The sequence below is a fragment of the Ochotona curzoniae genome, unplaced genomic scaffold (assembly GCF_017591425.1).
Source record: "Ochotona curzoniae isolate NIBS_2020 unplaced genomic scaffold, NIBS_Ocur_1.0 contig_2210, whole genome shotgun sequence".
Lineage (NCBI taxonomy): Eukaryota > Metazoa > Chordata > Mammalia > Lagomorpha > Ochotonidae > Ochotona > Ochotona curzoniae.
Window position 1 is genome coordinate 38,753,534 of NW_024465369.1, and position 22,070 is coordinate 38,775,603.

The 22,070-nt window shown below is 43.0% G+C and overlaps 1 protein-coding gene across 5 annotated transcripts in view; it reads right to left on the bottom strand.

The window, feature by feature from the left end:
• TTN (titin) overlaps window positions 1-22,070 on the bottom strand; it is a 262,852-nt gene that overhangs the window by 27,553 nt on the left and 213,229 nt on the right. For all 5 annotated transcript variants that reach the window (XM_040971803.1, XM_040971802.1, XM_040971801.1 and 2 more), the window contains 8 exons: window positions 4,964-22,069; window positions 4,122-4,418; window positions 3,433-4,020; window positions 3,034-3,336; window positions 2,621-2,917; window positions 973-1,260; window positions 566-865; window positions 33-335 (listed from right to left, as the gene is read on the bottom strand). In XM_040971803.1, coding sequence (XP_040827737.1) covers window positions 33-335; window positions 566-865; window positions 973-1,260; window positions 2,621-2,917; window positions 3,034-3,336; window positions 3,433-4,020; window positions 4,122-4,418; window positions 4,964-22,069 — 19,482 coding nt within the window. The remainder of the gene's footprint in view (window positions 1-32; window positions 336-565; window positions 866-972; window positions 1,261-2,620; window positions 2,918-3,033; window positions 3,337-3,432; window positions 4,021-4,121; window positions 4,419-4,963; window position 22,070) is intronic.

Sequence of the window (22,070 nt, forward strand, 5' to 3'; positions counted from 1 at the left end):
AGAGATGAGGTTCAGTATATGTGAGCCCTTACCAATAGGATCAGCAGCTTTATAGAAGTCTGATGGTTCAGAAAATGGACCATGACCAGCAGCATTTATGGCACAGACTCGGTATTGATAGTCACTGTTTTCTGTGAGTCCTGTCACTTTCTGTCTGGTGTCACGGATTGTCTCCTTTAGCACTTTAAACCATCCTAGGCTCTTCTTGTCCCGTCTTTCGAGGAAATATCCACTTATTTCACTACCACCATCTGCAATTGGTCTGCTCCAGACAACAGTCATGGAATTCTTGGTGATCTTTGTCACCTCTGGTGTGCTTGGTGGTCCAGGTGTAACTGTTTAGAAAGGCAAGGAAAATGAGTCCAAAGGCTTAACATTACTGACAAATTCTATCCATTATTATCCATTTCATTTATTGTGTTCATGTTTTTCATTTTATGAAAAGGATGATAATATATGATACAAAAGAAAATCATTTTAATAAGGCACAGTAAGGAAAGAATAATCTGTATTTTTTGAAGTGTCTATATTTTTTGTTGCAGTTTTCCTATGGAATCACACTTACCAAAGGCATTTTTGGCTACAACTGGTTCCGATTCCAATGGCTCGCCAATTCCGTATTTGTTCACAGCCCGGACTCGGAAGATGTATTCATTTCCTTTGATAATCTTGGTGGTTGTAATGATGCACTCTTCCAAATTTTCAGACACCATAGACCAAACAACACGGCTGGTCTCACGCTTTTCTATGATGTAGTGAGTGATTTTTGCACCGCCATCATCAGCTGGAGGTCGCCAGAGAAGGGTTATCTTTTCAGCAGTGACCGTCTTAAATTCAATTGGTCCACCTGGAGGTCCTGGTTTATCTGAGATAAAGTGAAATAATATGTTAGCTTTCTTCAGAAGCCTATTAATATGAAATTCTAGGTTTTATGCAAACCAAAGATGACATTGCTGTGTATACAGCACCTACCAAGGATTTGTACTCTGATGGTGGCCGAGGCTGATCCCATGGCATTCCTTAGTTTTAATTCATAGCTTCCACTGTTGAGGCGAGTGGCATCTTTGATGAGTATACATGCAAGGTCAGTGGTATTTTCCACACATACCAGTGCATTGGTTTGTAATTCTTTATCATCTTTGTACCACTCAATTGTAGGTTCAGGCTTGCCAGAAATGCCAGCTCTCAATTTCACAGAGGTACCTGCTCTGTATTTAACAACTTCTGTGTATTCCAGAGGCAAATCAATTACCGGTCCACCTGCAAGAAATGAGGATGAGTGATATTTAGAATATTATAAGGATGAAAAAAATCATTGTTGCAATAACATCCAAATAAGATCATTGGTTCTTATTAGTCATGCACACATACACACACACAGCAATTCTAATACTGTTTATCTAATATTTTATACACTTATATTTTACAAATCCTCTTTCTATCTCACATGTGGAAGAAAGATCATGAATAAGCTCTGTACTCCTAGGGACTTTGTTCCAGTTGCACATGGAATGTCCTTTAAATGTCTTCTAGAGCCTATTAAAGTATTTTGTTTCAGTGATGAAATGGAATATGGTAGTGAGAACATCAGAGAATATGCTGTATTTGCACTTTCCCCAACTATAGCATCTCTTCTTTTTCTCTAGCCACCTCTTATTCTTCTTTGCCTTCCCAGTTTTCTGATATCCAAGCACTGAGTAGTTCAAATCAGACCCTCGGTAACTGAATTCTCTATTCGCAGAGTTCTGCACTCAGCAGATTTTCTATCAGGCTGCTACGTACTACTGAGAAATAGAGCTAAATTTGATTTGCTTCACAGTCTCATGAATACTGATTCAGGGGCCACAAAAGCTGATCCACAAGAAGCAGCATTAGAATTCTCAGCAGAATGGGAGTGTATGTTTTCCCCAGTCATTCGAGTGGCTGGATTTCTTCCTTAACAGTGGGAAATTTACCAATAAAAAGTCAGAGTACCTAACTCATGATATTTGCTCTTTCAACCATGATTGAGTTGAACACGTTACCCACTTCCCAGAATGGTCATAGACATGCATTTTGAACCAACAGTAATGTAGAGAGGGAGGGTTTTAGGGGCTCTCTGAACCTCTACTTCATCACTAATGAGCAGCTTCACCCTGGGAAAGTTATTTAAGTATTCTAAATCTTAATTTCTCTTCTGAACACTGCACTAGCCTTAGGGCTGTTAGAACTAAAGGAGTGAATTCATGAACATTTCTAGAACTTGGTAGCTACTGCTAATGCTATCATAATCAAGGTCAGTGTTTAGTCTGTCACTTAAGAGCAATATTCTCTAGGGATTCAATCCTACTTTTAACTTCCAACTTTGATAATTTGAAATATAATGAAAGTACCACATGTATAATCAAAGATTCATAAAAGTTTGGAGTTGGAAAGACCCTTAGCAATCCTTTAGTACAAATCTCTGATTAATTTCTATGGCTAAGTCAAGATGTTAAGAGAGATTAAGTTTTCTTTTCTCTCCCAGCTAGCTCATCATTCTTTCTAAATACCTCATTTAGGTACACGGTAAATGTGGAAAGTACAGAGAAGATATAGAGTTAAGTAGCTGTTGGGATTCAAAGTGCTAAAAAGTGCTTACCATAAGAATCTATGCATGTAATGGGGCCCACAACCTCAGATGGATTGCTGATGGAACCAACAGCATTCCTAGCAAAGACACGGAATTCATATTGAGAATTCTGCGTCAAGCCGGAGACAACAAATTGAGTCTCAATAACATTGGTGAAGCTGGCCTTAGTCCATCTGCCATCTGGAAGATCGCGTCTCTCCACAATGTAGCCTGTAATCTTGCTTCCTCCATCGAAAGCTGGTTGTTGCCATGAAAGGCTGACGGAGTTCTTTGAAATATCTGTGATACGAACATTTCTTGGTGGTTCTGTGGTAATAAGAGGAAACACATTAGCAGGATATTTGTCAGTTTATTTTGCTTTGCAGAACTAAGATTTGCAATTTTAAATGATTAAAACTGACTGTCTGATAACAAATACATACCACAGGCATCAATGGCCAAGACTGGTTCAGAAGCATGGCTGGGTTTCCCAATACCTGCGGCATTTTCTGCATATACCCTGAATTCGTAAATAAGCCCAGCACTGATTGTTGTAACTTTGAAGTGAGTTGTTCGGATAATCATTTTATTGGCTTTTTGCCATAAGATACTGTTTCTGTCTTTCATTTCCAGGTGATAACCTATCACTGCATTGCCTCCATTGGACACTGGTTCATGCCAGCCCACTGTGATGCTTTCTCGAGTAACATGAGAGACCCATGGTGTAGATGGGGGTCCAGGTGTTGCTAAGCAAGAGAAAAAAAATTCCATAATTAATACAAACATTTAAAATACTTATGGTAAATGAATATCTTAGATCTTTGAGAAACTTGACAGCTTACTATATGGTAGTTTGACAACCACACAAGCTGAATCTATGTGGTCACTGATGCCAAAGCGATTTTCTGCCTTGATGCGGAATTGGTATTCTTCTCCTGTGGTCAGCTTCATGATTTTAATCGTGGTTCTTGCTACCGTTGCAGACACTTCAGTCCAGACAGCTGTACTTGTTTCTCTCTTGAGTACAATGTAGTTGGTAACCTGACTTCCACCGTCGTACTTAGGGGGCTCCCATTTGAGAGTCACGCTTTCTTCAGTTACATCACTGATAGCAACAGGGCCAGTTGGAGGACCAGGCCTGTCCAGCACGACAATGTTAATGAAAGCTTTGGTGGTACCACTGGAATTGGCAGCAGTGATCTCATATCTTCCAGCGTCACCGGCAACACTTTCTTTGAGATTGATAGTCAGGTTCTCAGCAGTAATTTCAGTATTGAATCTCATGGTTGCCTTCAGTGGGATTCCGTCTCTTGATAAGGTCACTTTGGGCAATGGTTTTCCAGAAATTGGAATGTCAACTTTAAGGTTTGAACCAGCTCTAACATATACAGTGTGACTTGGGAAATTCTTCATGTCAATTTCAGGTGGTTCTGAAATATGAAGAATATGGAAAATGAATGTAAAAAAGACTTTCTAAAAGTGAACTTAAATCAGTGCAAATAAATAGGCCTCTCTGTAAGATCAGACATACCCAGCTGTTCCTTAACAAGCACAGGAAGCAGGAACTCTCTTGGGTCACTTAGGCCAGCTTGATTTTCTGCAGATACTCGGAAAAAGTATTCTGAGTTCTCCCTCAGGCCAGAGACAATGTAATGGGTTGACTTTACCACTGCACATTTCACCCAGTTTTTCTGTCCTTTTTCCAGTGCTTCCACAACATAATGAACAATTCTGCTTCCACCATCGTGTTCGGGCTTCAGCCACATCAGGGAAACACTATCTCTGGATACATTCGTTACTCCAAGTTTTTCAGGTGGACTTGGTTTTTCTAAAGAAATGAAACATTAAAAGAAAGGGAAGAATTGTTTCATTTTTAAATGTGCATTTTTCCTATATTGTAAAAAGAAAACTTACACGAAAGCTATATATTTACATTGAGTTTCTTATTTTTTGTATAGTCAGTTTGCGCCAACCAAAGCTTCCCCAAGTTGTTACATGTTATAGCATTCACATTCATATTGTTTTAAGCAACCAGATTAAATAAGATTTACCCCAAATCCATGCGCATATGTAGGGGAGGAATAAGATAAAATGTCTTGCAAGAAACTTCCTCATAATAATCTCTGTATATGTCAATGCACACACATTATGCATACATATTCAGTTACTTAATTACACTTCATTTCTACATGTGTTAAATTTCTAGGTACGAAACCTTTTAATTTATCATTGAAAACTACCTACTAAAAAATTCACTTTATGTAATAGTGTGCATAACTTAGGATGTAAATCAAAAGCATTTAAGATTAAACAATGATTTACACTACTGCAACAAAACTGACATGGACATCTTTTCTCATTCTCAGAACATACCTGTTATTTTCACTCCTTCTTTTGTTTCGGCAGGGGCACCAATACCAAACTCATTTTCTCCGGCAACTCTGAAATAGTAAACAGCCCCTTCTTGTAAGTTGGTCACTTTATAGGAGAGACGGTTACAATTGTTAGTCACAGAGACCCAAGCTTTCTTGCTGGCCTCCCGTTTTTCTATGTGGTAGTTTTTCACTGGTGCTCCACCATCATTTTCTGGTACATCCCAAGATAACACTGCAGACTCTTTTGTTACATCTTGTACAGAAATCTTGGCTGGAGGGCCTGGAGAATCTAACACTTTGACAACGAAAGTCAGCGAAGCAGCACTCAAAACATTCTGAATGGTTAAAGTGTATTTTCCAGAGTCATTTCTGTTGGCATTTTCAATTGTGAGTGATGTTCTAGAGTCTGTGGAATCGATATATGCTCTCGTGCGGAGGTCAGAGTCTGGTTTGCTCCACAAGACATTGGGCACTGGTCTTCCCCGGAAAGGCACTGTTACGGTAAATGAGGAACCAGCCTTGACAATCAAGGTCTTCCTCATTTCACTGTCAAGATCAAATACGGGTTCTTCTTCCCTTTCCTTTGCTATTTGAGGGTCAGAGATATCACTGGGATCACTAGCGCCGACCTTATTGACAGATCTGACTCTGAAAACATATTCAGCTCCAGTTGTCAGCCCGCTTATTGTGTATTCTGTGCCTCGGAGGCTCTGAATGGCAGTTTTCCACTCAGTTTCATCAGATGTTTTGTATTCCACGGTATATCCAGTGACTGGGGCCCCGCCATCAAACAGGGGCTTAATCCAGCTGATAGTTATGTTTGTTTTCCCAGAGTCCACGATTTTGGGTTTGGATGGAGGGGCTGGTAAGAACACTGGATCTTCTGCCCGAACTAAGGGAGAGGTGTCACTTGGCAGACTTAAGCCAGCAGCATTTTCGGCATACACCCGATACTCATATTCACATCCTTCCCGAAGTCCTGTTGATTTCACTCTCAAATCATAAACTGGCTTTTTGTTTACACGCACCCACCGCAGGCTGTTTTTCTCCCGTCTTTCAATGATATATCCAGAGATATCACTGCCTCCATCACTCTCGGGCCTTGACCAGCAAAGTGTCATAAATTCTTTGGTCACAGATGTAATCTCCAAAGATGTGGGTGGACTTGGGACTGTAAATGGATCCAGAGCCTTTACAGCCACACTCTCTAGGGACTCACCAACACCATATTTGTTAACACCAGTCACTCTAAATATGTATTCATTGCCTTTAAGTAACTTGGTCACTTTGCAGGATGTTGTCCTTAACTCTCCTTCACATATTGTCCATGCAAGACGGCTTGTTTCTCGTTTTTCTACGATGTAATAGTCGATGTCTGCACCCCCATCTTCTTGGGGACGTCCCCATGAAAGAGAGCATTTCTCAGATGTCATGCCAGTTATTTCAAGAGGTCCTGCTGGTGGGCCAGGCTTATCAAGGACCTTGCAATTAACTGCCATTGACCGAGTTCCAGCAACATTCTTTACTGTGAGTACATACTGCCCAGTGTCTCTTCGTACACAGTCTTTGACTGTTAACATAGTGTGGTTGTCTGTGGAGACAATTTCTGTTCTGGCTCTTTCTTCTATTTCAACACCATCCTTGGCCCAGGAGATGACTGGCAGGGGCCGCCCTGCAATGTCTGCATTTATCTTAAGGACTTCCCCAGCCTTGACAACAATGACATCTCGGAACTTGACATCCATCATAATTCTTGGTGCCTCAACATCATCTTTGACTGTAATAGGTCCGGTGGATTCAGATGGTTCGCTAACTGAATCAGCAGCATTCCTTGCAAAAACTCGGAATTCATAGCGCTGATCTTCAGTTAGTTCGGTTACTTCAAAGAATGTTTCCTGCACATTCGTGAAGTTGCACTTGAGCCACCGGCCATCTGGGAGTTCTCTACGTTCTACAATGTATCCTGTGATCTTAGCTCCACCATCATAATGTGGTTTAGACCATTTAAGTGACACTGATTTTCTTGTGATGTTGGTGACTTCAGGTTGTCCGGGAGGGTCACAAGGATCTCTGGCAGCGACTGGTTCACATGATTTACTGCATTTGCCAATTCCAGCAATATTCTCAGCATATACACGATACTCATACATCAGTCCTTCATCAAGACCAGAGACTTTCATTTGAGTATCAGCAATGAGGATTTTATTTGCTTTTGACCAGAGAATGCTGCTTCTTTCTTTATATTCTAGATGATAGCCAATGACTTGACTTCCTCCATCGTTAACTGGTACTTGCCAGCTTACAACCATGGTAGATTTTGTGGCATGAACCACTTTAGGGGTACCAGGTGGACCTGGGGGGCTGAATGGATACTCCGCAACAATAGCTGAAGATTCACTGTAGGAACTCTTTCCATAGCGGTTTTCTGCGCAGACACGGAACTGATACTCACTTCCTGTTGTCAGACGCACTATTTTAATAGATGTTCTTGCAACTGCTTGTGACACTACCTGCCATGTAGTAGAAGTAGTTTCCCTCTTTTCAACAATGTAATTGCTAATTTGGCAACCACCATCATATTCTGGAGGATTCCAAGAGATGGTTACATTGTCACAGCTAACCTCATCAATGTGGATAGGTCCTGGTGGTCCTGGTTTATCCAGGATGATTACAGTAATAGGAACTGTTAAGGATCCAGCACTGTTGGAAACACACAATTCGTAAGTTCCAACATCTTCCCTGGAAGCTTCCTTAATAGAAAGTGATGTTACTGTCTTTGAAGAAGAAATGTTGACTCGAGTTGTTTCTCTAAGAGCCTGACCATCTTTTTTCCATGATACAGTGGCTTGAGGTCTGCCTTTGAACGGTACATCAATCTTAAGTTGGTCTCCAGCCTTGACATTGAAAGTATGGAAAGGAAGCTCAACGGAAGGCTTTATTTCAATGTCCCTTGCAATTACTGGCACTCCAAGTTGTCTTGGATCACTTCTTCCTTTTTCATTAACTGCAGAGACCCTGAAGACATACTCTTCTCCTGCAGTTAGGCCAGATACAGTTGCTTCTAGAGTCTTCACTTGTGTGCAAGTGCTCCATTTTTCACTCCCTTTAGTTTGCATTTCGACTACATAGCCAGTAATTTTGCTGCCACCATCACTTTCTGGTTTCTCCCACTTAAGTGTAGCTGTGTTGCGAGTCACATCAACGAGAGTTACTCTTCCAGGTGGAAGGGGTGGTTCAGACACTTTAACTGGTTCAGTTGTTTCAGCGGGCAAGCCAATCCCATATTCATTGGAAGCCAAAACTCGGAAGTAATAAGAACATCCTTCCTGCAGATTTTCAATTTTGAAAGTATTCTTAGTGCAGTTGTTGGTAATGGTAGCATAGGCTTTTCTTGTAGTTTCTCGCTTTTCAACGATGTAGTTTGTAATCTTAGCTCCACCATCAATAAGTGGAGGTTCCCAGGACAATGTCACAGAGTCTTTCTTCACTTCTCTTACAGTCAGATTAACAGGGGCACTGGGTGAGTCAAGGACTCTGACATTGACAAAAGCGGTTTTGGAGCCACTGTTATTTTCTAATGTCAGGTTATACCGGCCACTGTCAAATCTGGTAACATTATCAATGACCAACATTGTATATGAGCTGGTCACCTCAATCTGGGCCCTTTCAGTAAGAATGCCTTCAGCTTTCTCCCACTTAACTTCTGGTTCTGGTCGACCTTTGATAGTAACAAATAAGCGTAAAGTAGCACTTGCACGCAGGATGACTACTTTTCTGAGGTCAGCATCAAGCTCTATTTCTGGTGGCTCTACCCTTTCCTGAGCCACAACTGAACCAGGGATAGTGGCAGGTTCACCTACACCTTCAGAATTGAAAGCACAAATACGGAAGTTGTATTCAGTATTTTCCTTAAGCTTGGTCACTGTGAACTGCTTTCCTTGTAATCCTGTGGGTGGAGTGCAGGTTGTCCATTCATCAGCAGCTGCCTCTTTAGCCTCAATAACATAGCCTTTAACAGGTGCGCCACCATCATAAATTGGCTTATTCCATGCCAGGGAGACTGAAGATCTGGATGTGTCTGTCACTTTTGGATTGCTTGGTGGGCCTGGTGGATACAGGGCATCACATGCACGGTAGAAAACAGATGGCTCACTAGGTTCACCCACACCAGCTGCATTTTCAGCAGAAACCCGGAATTCATAGGAATGGCCCTCGGTGAGACCTGTTACCCTGAACCGGAGATCTGTTAGTGTTTTCTTGTTGCATTTTGTCCATCTAATGCCTTCCTTGTCTCGCTTTTCAAGAATGTAGCCTTCAATTTCAGCCCCTCCATCATCCACGGGGCGTGCCCACGTTACTACCATAGAATCTTTGGTGATTGCCGAGGCTTCAGGTGTTGATGGAGGACCGGGTGGTTTATAAGGATTACAGGCTATAACAGGCTCAGACTCCAGGGGCTCTCCAATTCCATATTTATTCACAGCCATGACACGGAAGATGTATTCATTACCAGGCAGAAGCTTGGTGACTTTGTAGTTCAGGGCCTGTACTTCAGTCGAAACCTGAGTCCAGGAAAGTCTGCTTGTCTCTCTCTTTTCAATGATGTAGTGTGAAATACTAGCACCACCATCTTGCAAAGGTGGGTTCCATGCCAGGTAACACTTTTCTGCTGTAACCCCAGAAACTTTCAGAGGCCCTTCAGGAGGTCCTGGCCTGTCAAGGACCTTCACGGTGATTGGTATGGACTTGGTCCCACCAACATTGCTGAGTTTCAGAACATACTGTCCTCCATCTGTGCGTATGCAATCTTTGACAATAAGAGTTGTCTTCTGAATAGTGGACTTAATTTCCATCCTGGCAGCTGTTTCTTCAAGCTCTCTCCCATCTTTAGACCAGACAATATCAGGTATAGGTTTGCCACGGATATCAGCTTCAAGAACAAAAGTCTCTCCAGCGTGAACAACAATGACATCTTTGTATTTTGGATCCAATGAGGCATTCGGTGCATCAATTTCATCTCTTGCAGTAATGGCACCACTACTTTCAGATGGTTCACTTAAATTGCCAGCTGCATTTCTTGCAATTACTCTAAATTCATATCTCTGGTCTTCTACGAGGCCACTCACTGTAAATTCATTTTCCAATACGTTGGTAAAGCTGGCTTTCATCCAACGGCCATCAGGTAGGTCTTTCTTTTCTACGATATAACCTGTTATTTTGCTACCACCATCATAGGCAGGTTTCTTCCATTTCAGTGTGACACTGTTTCTTGTAATGACAATGGCTTCAGGGCGACCAGGTGGATCACATGGGTCACGAGCAACAAAGCATTCTGACACTTTGCTAGGCTTGCCAATGCCAACAATGTTTTCAGCAGAAACTTTGAACTCATACTCAAGGCCTTCATCAAGACCAGTTGTCTTGAATTTGGTGTCTTGAATTGGGGTTTTATTTAACTTGACCCATAAAATGCTGTTCTTTTCTTTCTGTTCAAGATGGTAGCCAATAACTTTGCTGCCTCCATCATTAACTGGCTCATGCCATTGCACCAGCATCTGATCTTTGGAGATGGATGTTACAAAAGGAGTTCCAGGTGGCCCAGGTTCTTTAAATGGATATTGCACAGTAACTGGCTTAGAATCCAGTGGAGCACTTTTGCCGTATCTGTTTTCAGCACAAATTCTAAACTGGTACTCTGAGCCTGTTTTCAGTTTGGTTATTTTAATGGTGGTTCTTGCAACGGTTGCAGATACAATTTGCCAGGTGGTGGTGGTTGTATCTCGCTTCTCTACGATGTAGTTGCTTATCTGACAGCCACCGGTATAAGCTGGAGGTTCCCAAGATATAACCACAAAGTCGGCACTGATTTCATCGAACCGAACTGGCCCAACTGGAGGTCCAGGCTTTTCCAAAACAATAATGCTGAGATCTTCTGTTGCTGTACCTGCACTATTGGTTGCCGTTACGGTGTATTTCCCAAAGTCATCTTTGCTACTTTCTTTAATGTGTAAAATTGTTGAAGTTGTCGTTTCTTCAACATTTACTCTTGTGGTCTGCTTAAGAGGTTCACCATCCTTGACCCAAGAAATCTTAGGTCTTGGCCGGCCTATCACTTGAATTTCTACTTTAAGGTCTTCTCCAGCTTGTACACTATATGTGTTAAATGGTAACTTAAAGCTAGGCTGTATGGTCAAGTCCTTGGCTATAACAGGAATGCCGAGTATTCTTGGATCACTTTTCCCTTTCTCATTGTAAGCCTTGACACGGAACTGGTATTCTTGTCCAGAGCTCAAGCCAGTGACAACTGCATTGCAGACTTTGGATTCAGCCACGATGCTCCATTTGTCAGTTCCCTTGGGCTGCATTTCAACAACATAACCCAGGACTCTGCTCCCACCATCATGTTCAGGCTTCTCCCACATGAGTGATGCACTGGTCTGGGACACATCAGTGAGTGTCACTTTTCCTGGTGGGGAAGGAGGTTCCGCAGCTTTCACAGCATCAATGGTTTCCACTGGAACACCCACTCCGAATTCATTTTCAGCCATTACTCTGAAGTAATAAATGGCTCCTTCTGTAAGATTCTCGACTTTAAAGTTGGTTTTGTTGCATTTGCTACTCACGTTGGCATATGCTTTTCTGGTTGACTCACGTTTATCAATAACATAATTCTTGATCTTAGCACCCCCATCAATTATGGGTGGCTCCCATACCAGAACGACAGAATCTTTCCTCACTTCTTTGACTGCCAAATTCTGTGGCGGTCCTGGAGTGTCAAGAACCTTCACAGTTACAAAGGCTGTCTTAGAGCCACTGCTGTTTTCTAGCTTGAGGATATATTTTCCAGCATCATTTCTGTCACAGTTATCAATGGAAAGTTGGGTATAGTTTACTCCCTTTTCAACCTGGACCTTATCTGTAAATTCACCTTCTTCTCGAGACCAGGTAATATCAGGTGTTGGACGGCCTTTGAATGGGATGTGAATCCTGGCAGATCCACCAGCTCTGACAACGATTCCTTTCCTTAATTCAGAGTCCAGGTCAAGTTCGGGTGCTTCAAGTTTATCTTCTGGTTTCACAGTTCCAGGAACTGTGGCAGCTTCACCTAAACCAACTTTGTTAAGGGCACACACTCTTATTTTATATTCTTGGTGTTCAGTGAGTTTTAGGATTTCAAATCGAGTGGCTTTCAATCCAGTCTGTGGTGTAACCATTTGCCATTCCTCTTCATCTGCTTTACAGATTTCTATGATGTATCCCAGAACCTCACTGCCACCATCATAGATGGGTTTGCCCCAGGCAAGTGTAATTGAATTTTTAGTGGTGTCTACAATGTGTGCATTAGTGGGTGGTCCAGGTTTGAAGACAGGATCACAAGCCTTATAATAAGCTGTAGGTGGGCTTGGTTCTCCAACTCCAGCAGCATTTTCTGCCGAGACTCTGAATTCATATTCATGATCTTCTGTTAATCCTGTTACTCTCAGGCGCAAATCTGTAATGCGGCGTTTATTGCATTTTATCCACCGAATGCCACTTCTGTCTCTTTTCTCTACAATGTAACCGGTAATTTCACTTCCACCATCACTATCTGGACGACTCCAACAGACGGTCATAGAGTCCTTGGCAATGTTTGTGACTTCCAAGCTCTTTGGTGGCCCAGGAAGCACAAATGGATTTTTCATTAGTACTGGTGCGGATTCCAAGGGCTCTCCAACACCATATTTATTGACAGCCATTATACGGAAAATATACTCATTCCCTTCTAAGAGTTTGGTGACTTTGAGAGAATTGGTCACAACTTCTGAAGCAACAACAGTCCACGCAAGTCTACTGGTTTCTCGCTTTTCCACGACATAGTGAGAAATATCACTACCACCATCTTGAAGTGGTGGAGACCATGCTAAAGTACATTTTTCACAAGTGACTCCAGTTACCTGGACTGGCCCTTCTGGAGGTCCTGGTCTATCTAATACTTTTACATTTACTGGGAAGGACTTAGAACCAGCAACATTGGAAGCTCTTAAGATATACTGTCCCCCATCAATTCTAATGGCATCCTTTACAATAAGTAAAGCCTTGAAATCTGTGTTCTTTATTTCACACCTGGCAGATTCCTCAACCTCTTTATCTCCTCTTAACCACTCAATGGTAGGGAGGGGCTTTCCTTGGACGTCGGCTTCAAGCCTGAAGGTTTCTCCAGCATTGACCACAATTGTGTCTCTGAATTTAGGATCCATTGAGATTCTTGGGAGTTCGACCTCATCCTTGGCAGTTATCGGTCCGGTGCTGTCAGAGGGTTTACTTAATGTACCGGCTGCATTCTTGGCAATGACTCTGAATTCGTATCTCTGATCTTCAGTAAGGCCTGACACGGTAAATTGTGTTTCAATGACGTTAGTGAAACTGGCTTTCATCCAGCGACCCTCAGGCAAATCACGTTTCTCGACAATGTAGCCTGTGATCATACTTCCACCATCATAGACAGGCTTGGTCCATTGTAAAGTGATTTCATTTCTTTTAACTATGATTGCTTCTGGGGTTCCTGGTGGGTCACAGGGATCTCTGGCTACATAGCATTCAGAATTCTTGCTTGCTTTACCTACACCGACAATATTTTCGGCATAGACTCTGAATTCATATTCAATGCCTTCCTCCAAATTTTGTGCTTTAAACTGTGTATCATGAATAATAGTTTTGTTGACTCTTGTCCACAAAATACTATTTCTTTCCTTCCTCTCAAGGTGATAACCTATGACAGGACTTCCGCCATTGTTGATTGGCTCATGCCACTGGACAACCATGCAGTCTTTGGAAATGGCTGTAACGAATGGCGTGCCCGGAGGGCCTGGTTCTTTGTAGGGATATTGAGCTATAATTGGCTCAGAGTCCAAAGCGAAGCTTTGTCCATATCGATTTTCAGCGAATATTCTGAACTGATACTCTGTTCCAGTTTTCAGTTTGGTCACTTTGAGTGTGGTTCTAGCAACAGTAGCAGAAACAACATCCCATACTGTGGTGGTTGTATCTCTTTTATGAACAATGTAGTTGGTAATTTGGCAGCCTCCAGTGTATAATGGAGGATTCCAAGATATTGTAATACTTTCAGCACTGACTTCATCAAATTTAACAGGGCCCTTTGGAGGATCAGGTTTATCTAGAGTCACAATGTCGATGGATGCTGTTTTCTGACCAACCACATTGGCAACTGTGATTCCATATTGTCCACCATCATCTTTATGTGTTTCTTTAATAGTGAGTATGGTGAGGTCAAGTGAATCAGTAACATTAATTCTTGTGGTTTGCTTCAGTGGTTGACCATCTTTAGTCCAGGTAATAGTTGGCTTGGGACGTCCAGAAATTGGTACTTCTATTTTCAGATCTTGGCCAACCTGTACACTGTAACTGCTGAATGCTGGCTTTACATCTGGCTCAATGACCAGATCTTTGGCAACTATTGGAACTGCAAGAGACCTAGGATCACTTCTTCCCTTTTCATTTACAGCAACAACTCTAAAAAGATATTCTTCTCCCTGAGTGAGGTTGGTAATTACTGCTTCAAGCGACTTAACTCGAGCACACTCTGACCATTTCTCACTGTGTTTTGATTGCATTTCCACAATATATTGTATGATTTTACTGCCACCATCATGTTCAGGCTTTGTCCAACTCAGAGAGACACTGTTTCTGGTGACATCATCTACAGTTATTTTTCCTGGAGGCTGTGGGACTTCTGCAACTTTGATTGGATCAGCAGTACGGGCAGGAAGGCCAATTCCGTACTCATTCTCGGCTGTGACTCTGAAGTAGTAACTGCAACCCTCCTGCAGTTGGTCAATTTTCCAAGAATTCTTATGGCAATTTGTTACGACAGCAGCATATGATTTTCTTGTGGCTTCACGTTTTTCAACAATGTAATTTTTAATTTTGGACCCACCATCCAACAGAGGAGGCTCCCAGGTAATAGATACTGAGTCTTTGGTGATTTCAGTGACTTTCAGGTTAACAGGGGGACTTGGTGTGTCCAGGACTCTGACAGTAACAAAGGCAGACTTGGTTCCACTGCTGTTTTCTAATGTGAGAGTGTATTTTCCACTATCATATCGGTTGACGTTGTCAAGAACAAGAGAGGTGAAACTGCTAGTGGTGTCAATTATGGCTGCATCTCTGATTTCACCATCCACTTTCCCCCATTTAACTTCTGGTGTAGGACGACCTTTGATAGGAACAAATAGTCTTAAGGAGCCACCAGCTCTTATATTTATGATTTTTCTTAATTCTAGGTCTAGGTCAATATCTGGTGCTTCCAATTTTTCTTCAACTATAACAGGTCCAGGGACATCAGCATGGTCACCAACTCCAGCTTTATTCACAGCACAGATACGGAAGTTGTATTCATGCTTTTCCAGTAGCTTCTCTACTTCTATATTTGTTTTGTTGATTCCAGTGGGTGGAGTACACATTGTCCATTCACCGACACTCACATCACATTTTTCAACGATGTATCCTTGGATTTCACAGCCACCATCGTATATGGGTTTGCTCCAGGAAAGGAAAACTGAAGATCTGGTAATATCCATGACTTTGGGGTTGTTTGGAGGTCCTGGCTTGTAAATAGGATCACACGCCTTTTGGTAAGCAGAAGGAGGGCTTGGTTCACCAAGACCAGCAGCATTCTCTGCTGAGACTCTGAATTCATAATTGTGATTTTCTAGGAGTCCGGTAACTCTCAAGCGCAATTCCCCAATAAGTCGCTTATGGCATCTTGTCCATCTGATGCCTTCCTTATCTCGTTTCTCAAGAACATATCCGAGAATTTCACTGCCACCATCAGATGCTGGCCTTTCCCACACTACGATCATGGAGTCCTTGGTCACTGTTGTGACTTCTGGAGCTTTTGGTGCATCTGGCACTACGAAGGGATTCTTGGCAATTATTGGCTCAGATTCCAGAGGTTCACCAACACCATATTTGTTCACAGCCATTACACGGAAAATATATTCATTGCCTTCAAGAAGCTTAGTGACCTTGCAGCTGAGAGTTTGCACATTAGCATCAACCACTGTCCAAACAAGCCGGCTGGTTTCCCTCCTTTCTACAACATAGTTTGTGATGTCACTCCCACCATCCTGGAGTGGAGGTTTCCAAGCTAGTGTGCATTTTTCTGCTGTAACTCCTGATATTTCAATAGGTCCCTCAGGTGGTCCTGGTCTATCCAGAACTTTGACATTGACAGTAACTGATCTTTCTCCTGCGACATTTTTGGCTTTCAGTATGTAATTTCCACTATCAGCCCGGAATGCATCCTTTACACTGAGACTTGTGGCAAAGTCAGTGCTCTTTATGTCCAGTCTAGCTGTATTTGAAAGTTCCTGGTCACCTTTTACCCACTGAGTAGTTGGTATTGGTTTGCCATAAATATCAGCATCAACTCTGAAGGATTCACCAGCATGGACCACAATTGTGTCTTTGTACTTTGGATCCATACTTATTCGAGGTGGCTCAATCTCATCTCTTGCTGTTATTGCCCCCGTGCTCTCTGAGGGCTCACTAAATACTCCTGCAGCATTTCGAGCTATCACCCGGAACTCATACCTGTGATCTTCAACTAGGCCAGTTACCTCAAACTGAGTGTCAATAATGTTCGTGAAACTGGCTTTCATCCAGCGGCCATCAGGCAATTCTTTCTTCTCTACAACATACCCGGTGATCTTGCTTCCACCATCATAGGTAGGTTTCTTCCACTGAAGAGTCACAGAATTCCTTGTGACAATGATGGCCTCTGGCCGACCTGGTGGATCACATGGGTCACGAGCTACGTAACATTCTGAGACCTTACTTGGCTTGCCAATACCCACAATGTTCTCTGCAGAGACTCTAAATTCATATTCAATGCCCTCTTCTAGACCAGTTGTCTTAAACTTGGTTTGAGGAATAGGTGTTTTATTCAACTTCACCCAGAGGATGCTGTTTCTCTCCTTGCGTTCTAAGTGATAACCGATGACTCTGCTTCCACCGTCATTGACGGGCTCATTCCATTGTACTTCCATGCTGTCTCGGGAGGAGTGTGTGACAAATGGTGTGCCTGGAGGACCAGGGACTTTGAATGGATACTGAGCTACAATGGGCTCTGAATTGAGGTAGGTGCTCTTTCCGTATCTGTTTTCAGCGGCTATTCTAAACTGATACTCGCATCCAGTCTTTAACCTAGAAGCCTTTATTGTTGTCCTTGCAACTGTTGCTGACACAATTTGCCAGGTGGTTGTGGAAGTGTCTCGTTTCTCAACAATGTAATTGTTGATAGAACTTCCACCATCATACTTTGGTGGCTCCCAGGAAAGAGTAATACTATCAGCTGTCACTTCATCCAATTTCACTGGTCCGGTAGGAGGCCCTGGCTTGTCAAGAACAATGACATTAAGGGTTTCAGTAGCTTCACCTGCTGAGTTAGTCAGCTTAACTATGTAGTGGCCAACATCTTCTCGGCAGGCTTCCTTTATTGTCAGTAGGGAATTATTATCTGTACTCTCCGCATTTACTCTAGTTGTTTGCTTCAGGGGTACTTCATCTTTGTGCCAGGTTACAGCTGGGGTAGGACGTCCGATGAATGGAACATCAATTTTTAGGTCTTCACCTGCCAGTACAGTGAAAGTATTGAATAGGAGTTTGAAGGCTGGTGGGATGACAAGATCTTTGGCAATGACCGGCACACTCAGCTGTCGAGGATCACTGATGCCCTTTTCATTCTGCGCTGAAACACGGAAAGAATATTCTTCACCCTGGATCAATCCAGTTATGGTGGCTTCTGTGACTTTGACTGTGGCGCATGTGGACCATTTGTCACTGCCTTTGCTTTGCATCTCCACGATGTAGCCCAGAATTCGACTGCCTCCATCATGCTCTGGTTTCTCCCAAGAGAGTGACACACTATTTCTTGTGACATCCACCAGAGTTATTTTTCCAGGAGGAAGTGGACGTTCTGAAGCTTTCACAGATTCTGCTGTTTCAGCAGGTAGCCCAACGCCATATTCATTTTCTGCAAGAACCCTAAAATAGTAACTGCTGCCTTCTTGAAGCTGGTCTACCTTCCAGGAAGTCTTGTGGCAGTTAGTTGCAACAGTTGAGTAAGCCTTTCTTGTCGATTCTCGCTTTTCAACAATGTAGTTCTTTATTTTTGAGCCTCCATCAAGGAGAGGGGGATCCCATGTCAATGTGACAGATGTCTTCGTGACTTCCTTTACCTTAAGATCCTGTGGAGGGCCTGGTGTATCTAGGACTCTAACATTGACGAAGGCGGACTTGCTGCCTGAGCTGTTTTCCACAGTTAGTATGTATTTGCCACTGTCAAATCTGTTTACGTTTCCAACAATAAGCAGAGTGTAGGAGCTTGTGGATTCAATGCTGGCTTTATCCAATGATTCCCCATGTTCCCGGGCCCATTTCACCTCTGGTGCAGGCCTGCCTTTGATGGGAACAAAAAGTCTCAGGGTGCAACAGGCTCTGATGGTAACAACTTTGCGCAAGTCAGCATCCAGTTCAATTTCCGGAGGCAGCATTCTGTCTTCAGCCTTTGGAGTACCAGGTACGAGGGCAGGTTCCCCCAGTCCTTCAGAATTCATGGCATAGATGCGGATTTTATATTCCTGATTCTCTACAAGGTTGGTGATGGTGTAAGAAGTTGCTTTGAGCCCAGCAGGTGGAGTGACAACTTGCCATTCATCTTCTTCTGGCAAGGCAATCTCAACCATATAGCCAGTGATTTCTGAGCCCCCATCATAGATAGGTTTATTCCAAGCAATTGAGATGGATGATCTGCTTGTATCTAGGACGCGTGGGTTCCCTGGAGGGCCAGGTTTAAATATGGTGTCACAAGCTTTGTAAAATGGACTGGTGGCACTTGGTGCACTAAGGCCAGCAGCATTTTCAGCCATGATCCTAAACTCATATTCATGTCCTTCTGTCAGTCCAGACACTTTATATCTTAAGTCAGTAAGAGTTTTCTTGTTGCATTTCACCCAGCGCTGCCCAGCTTTATCACGGCGTTCTACAACATAGTTGATGATTTCACTGCCACCATCCGAATCGGGATGTCCCCAGCAGACAACCATTGAATCCTTAGTGATGGTGGTCACTTCAGGGTTTTTAGGTGGATCAGGAGGTCCATAAGGATTCACTGCAAGCACAGGTTCAGATTCCAGTGGCTCTCCAACTCCATATTTATTTACAGCCATGACACGGAATATATATTCATTGCCTTTTAAGAGTTTAGTGACTTTTAGTTTTGTGACTTGGACTTCTGATGCTACATTAGTCCATGCCAATCTGCTGGTCTCACGTTTCTGTACTATGTAATGATCAATTTTGGCACCTCCATCATCCAGTGGAGGCAACCATGATAGCACACATTTTTCTGATGTCACTTCAGACACAGCTAAAGGTCCTTCAGGTGGACCTGGCCTGTCGAGGACTTTGACATTGAATATGTGTTTGGCAAAACCACCAGGGTTAGTTGCTGTAAGGATGTACGCACCACTGTCCCTTCTTGATGAATCCTTGTTTATCAGATATGTAGAGAAGTCTGCAATTTTTATTTCTAATTTTCCTGTGCCTTCAAGTTCCTTTCCATCCTTGGTCCATTCCATGGTTGGAGGGGGGCGACCTGAAACGTCAGCTTCCAGCTTGAATGCCTCACCTGCTTTTAATATAACAGTGTCCTTAAATTTCACATCTACCAGTATCCTTGGTGCTTCAATGTCATCCCTGCATGTAATAGCATCTGATGGCTCAGATGGTGGACTGATAGCACCGGCAGCATTTTTGGCAATTACCCGGAATTCATATGCAGCATCTTCTGTTAGGCCACTGACTGTAAATTCATTCTCCAAAATGTTGCTGAAGTTGGCTTTTAGCCACCTTCCGTTAGGAAGGTCTCTCTTTTCCACTATGTAACTAGTGATTTTAAAGCCTCCAGTATATTCGGGCTTAGCCCATTTAAGTGTCACTGTGTGTCTAGTAATGTTTAGAGGAACTGGTTTCCCAGGTGGGTCAATGGGATCCAAGGCAAGCATGGGTTCTGATGGTTTGCTTGGTTTGCTTTTGCCTGCCATGTTTTCTGCAATCACTCGGAATTCATATGCAATGCCATCTGTAAGTCCAGTTGACTTAAAAATGTTGCCCGGCACTAATGCTTTGCTCACAGTCTGCCAGAGAATGCCATTTCGTTCTTTTCTTTCAACATGATAGCCTAGAATGGGGCTTCCACCATCAGAGAGTGGCTCATGCCAGCTAATTGTCATGGAATCCTTTGTAACTGCAGTTACCTGAGGGGTACCTGGAGGTCCAGGAACCTTAAATGGATAGTTGGCAACAATAGATGCTGATGTGATGCCTGGACCAACTCCATATCTGTTTTGAGCTTTTACACGGAACTGATACTCCACACCAGTGGTAAGGTGAGTGGCTTTGTAAGTAGTGCGTATAACAGTTGTTGCTAACTCAACCCATGTAGTACTGTCCGTCTGTCGCATTTCCACCACATAGTTGCTTATTGGGACACCGCCGTCATTCTCAGGTGGTTCCCAAGAGAAGGTTACAAAATCAGAGGAAACTTCATCAAATTTGATTGGCCCAGTAGGCGGCCCTGGGATATCATGAACTTGAATGGTGATAACATCGCCAACCTCTCCTACAATGTTCTTGGCCATTAATGGATATGGCCCACTATCACTTCTGACACACTCGCTAATGTTTAGGATGGTGGAAGTTGCTGTATTTTCAACATTAACTCTCTGCGTTTGCTTAAGAATCTGGTCTCCTTTTTTCCATGTCACTGTGGGTTTTGGTCGACCAAGCACTGGAATTTCAACTTTGATGTTGTCACCAGCTTTGGCGATGACCAACTTTTGATAGATGCCACGGAGGTCAAACTCTGGAAGCATTGTCTGTTCTTTGACTATGACAGGTCTGCTCTCTCTAGGTGCACTTCGCCCTGCACTGTTCACAGCCATCACTTGGAATGTGTATTCCTCCCCTTCGGTTAGATTCCTTACGACACATTCCAACCCTTTCACGGTTGTGATGTGGGCCCAATGGTCAGAGCCTTTTCTTTGGGCTTCAATTACATAGCCGGTGATCTTACTACCACCATCATGTTTAGGCTTGGGCCAAGCCAAGCTCACTGTGTTTTTAGTTATGTCCATGATGTTCAGGCTTTCCGGTGGTAAGGGTGCTTCAGAGGCTCTTACGGGTTCCTTAGTTTCTGACGGCTCACCAATTCCATATTCGTTTTCTGCCATCACCCTGAAGAAGTATTCACATCCTTCAGACAGGCCAGTAACCTTATATGTGCACTTATGGCACTTGGTAGTGACTGTGGAATAGGATTTCCGTGTGGCTTCGCGTTTCTCCACAATATAGTTTGTTATGCGTGAACCCCCATCTATCAGAGGAAGGTCCCAGTGCAGGGTGACACTGTCCTTGGTGATGTCTGTTGGCCTCAGGTTAAGGACAGGGCCTGGTGTATCCAAGACCCTGACATTCACAAAGCCACTTTTCTTCCCAGCAGGGTTTTCAATGGTCATCACGAATTTTCCAGTGTCATATCTGTTACATTCTGGAATAATCAGAAGAGTAAACGATTCTGTATTTTCAATGTTGGCGCGGGTTTTCAGATTGATGTCATCTTTGGTCCATGTCACTTCCGGGGCTGGACGACCTTTAATTGGCACAAAAATTCTAATGCTGAGCCCTGCTCTAACAACAAGTGTTCTTCGGAGCTCGGCATCCAGTTCAAAATCAGGAGCCATTTCCCGCTCTACAATTTCAACATCAGGAATGACAGCTGGTTCCCCAACACCAGCATCATTGACAGCACTGATTCTGAAATTGTATTTTTCTTTAGTCTGAAGATCAGGGACGACAAATTCGGTGATTCTCAGGGCAGGTCCTGTGGTATCTTTTATCCATGTCTCATCTCCTACTTTTTGATGCTCCACAATATAACCTGTGATTTCAAGCCCACCATCATAATGAGGCTTGCTCCAAGCTAAAGAAGCAGATTTCTTGGTAGTATCTGTGACCCGGGCATTGGAAGGTGGTCCTGGAGGATC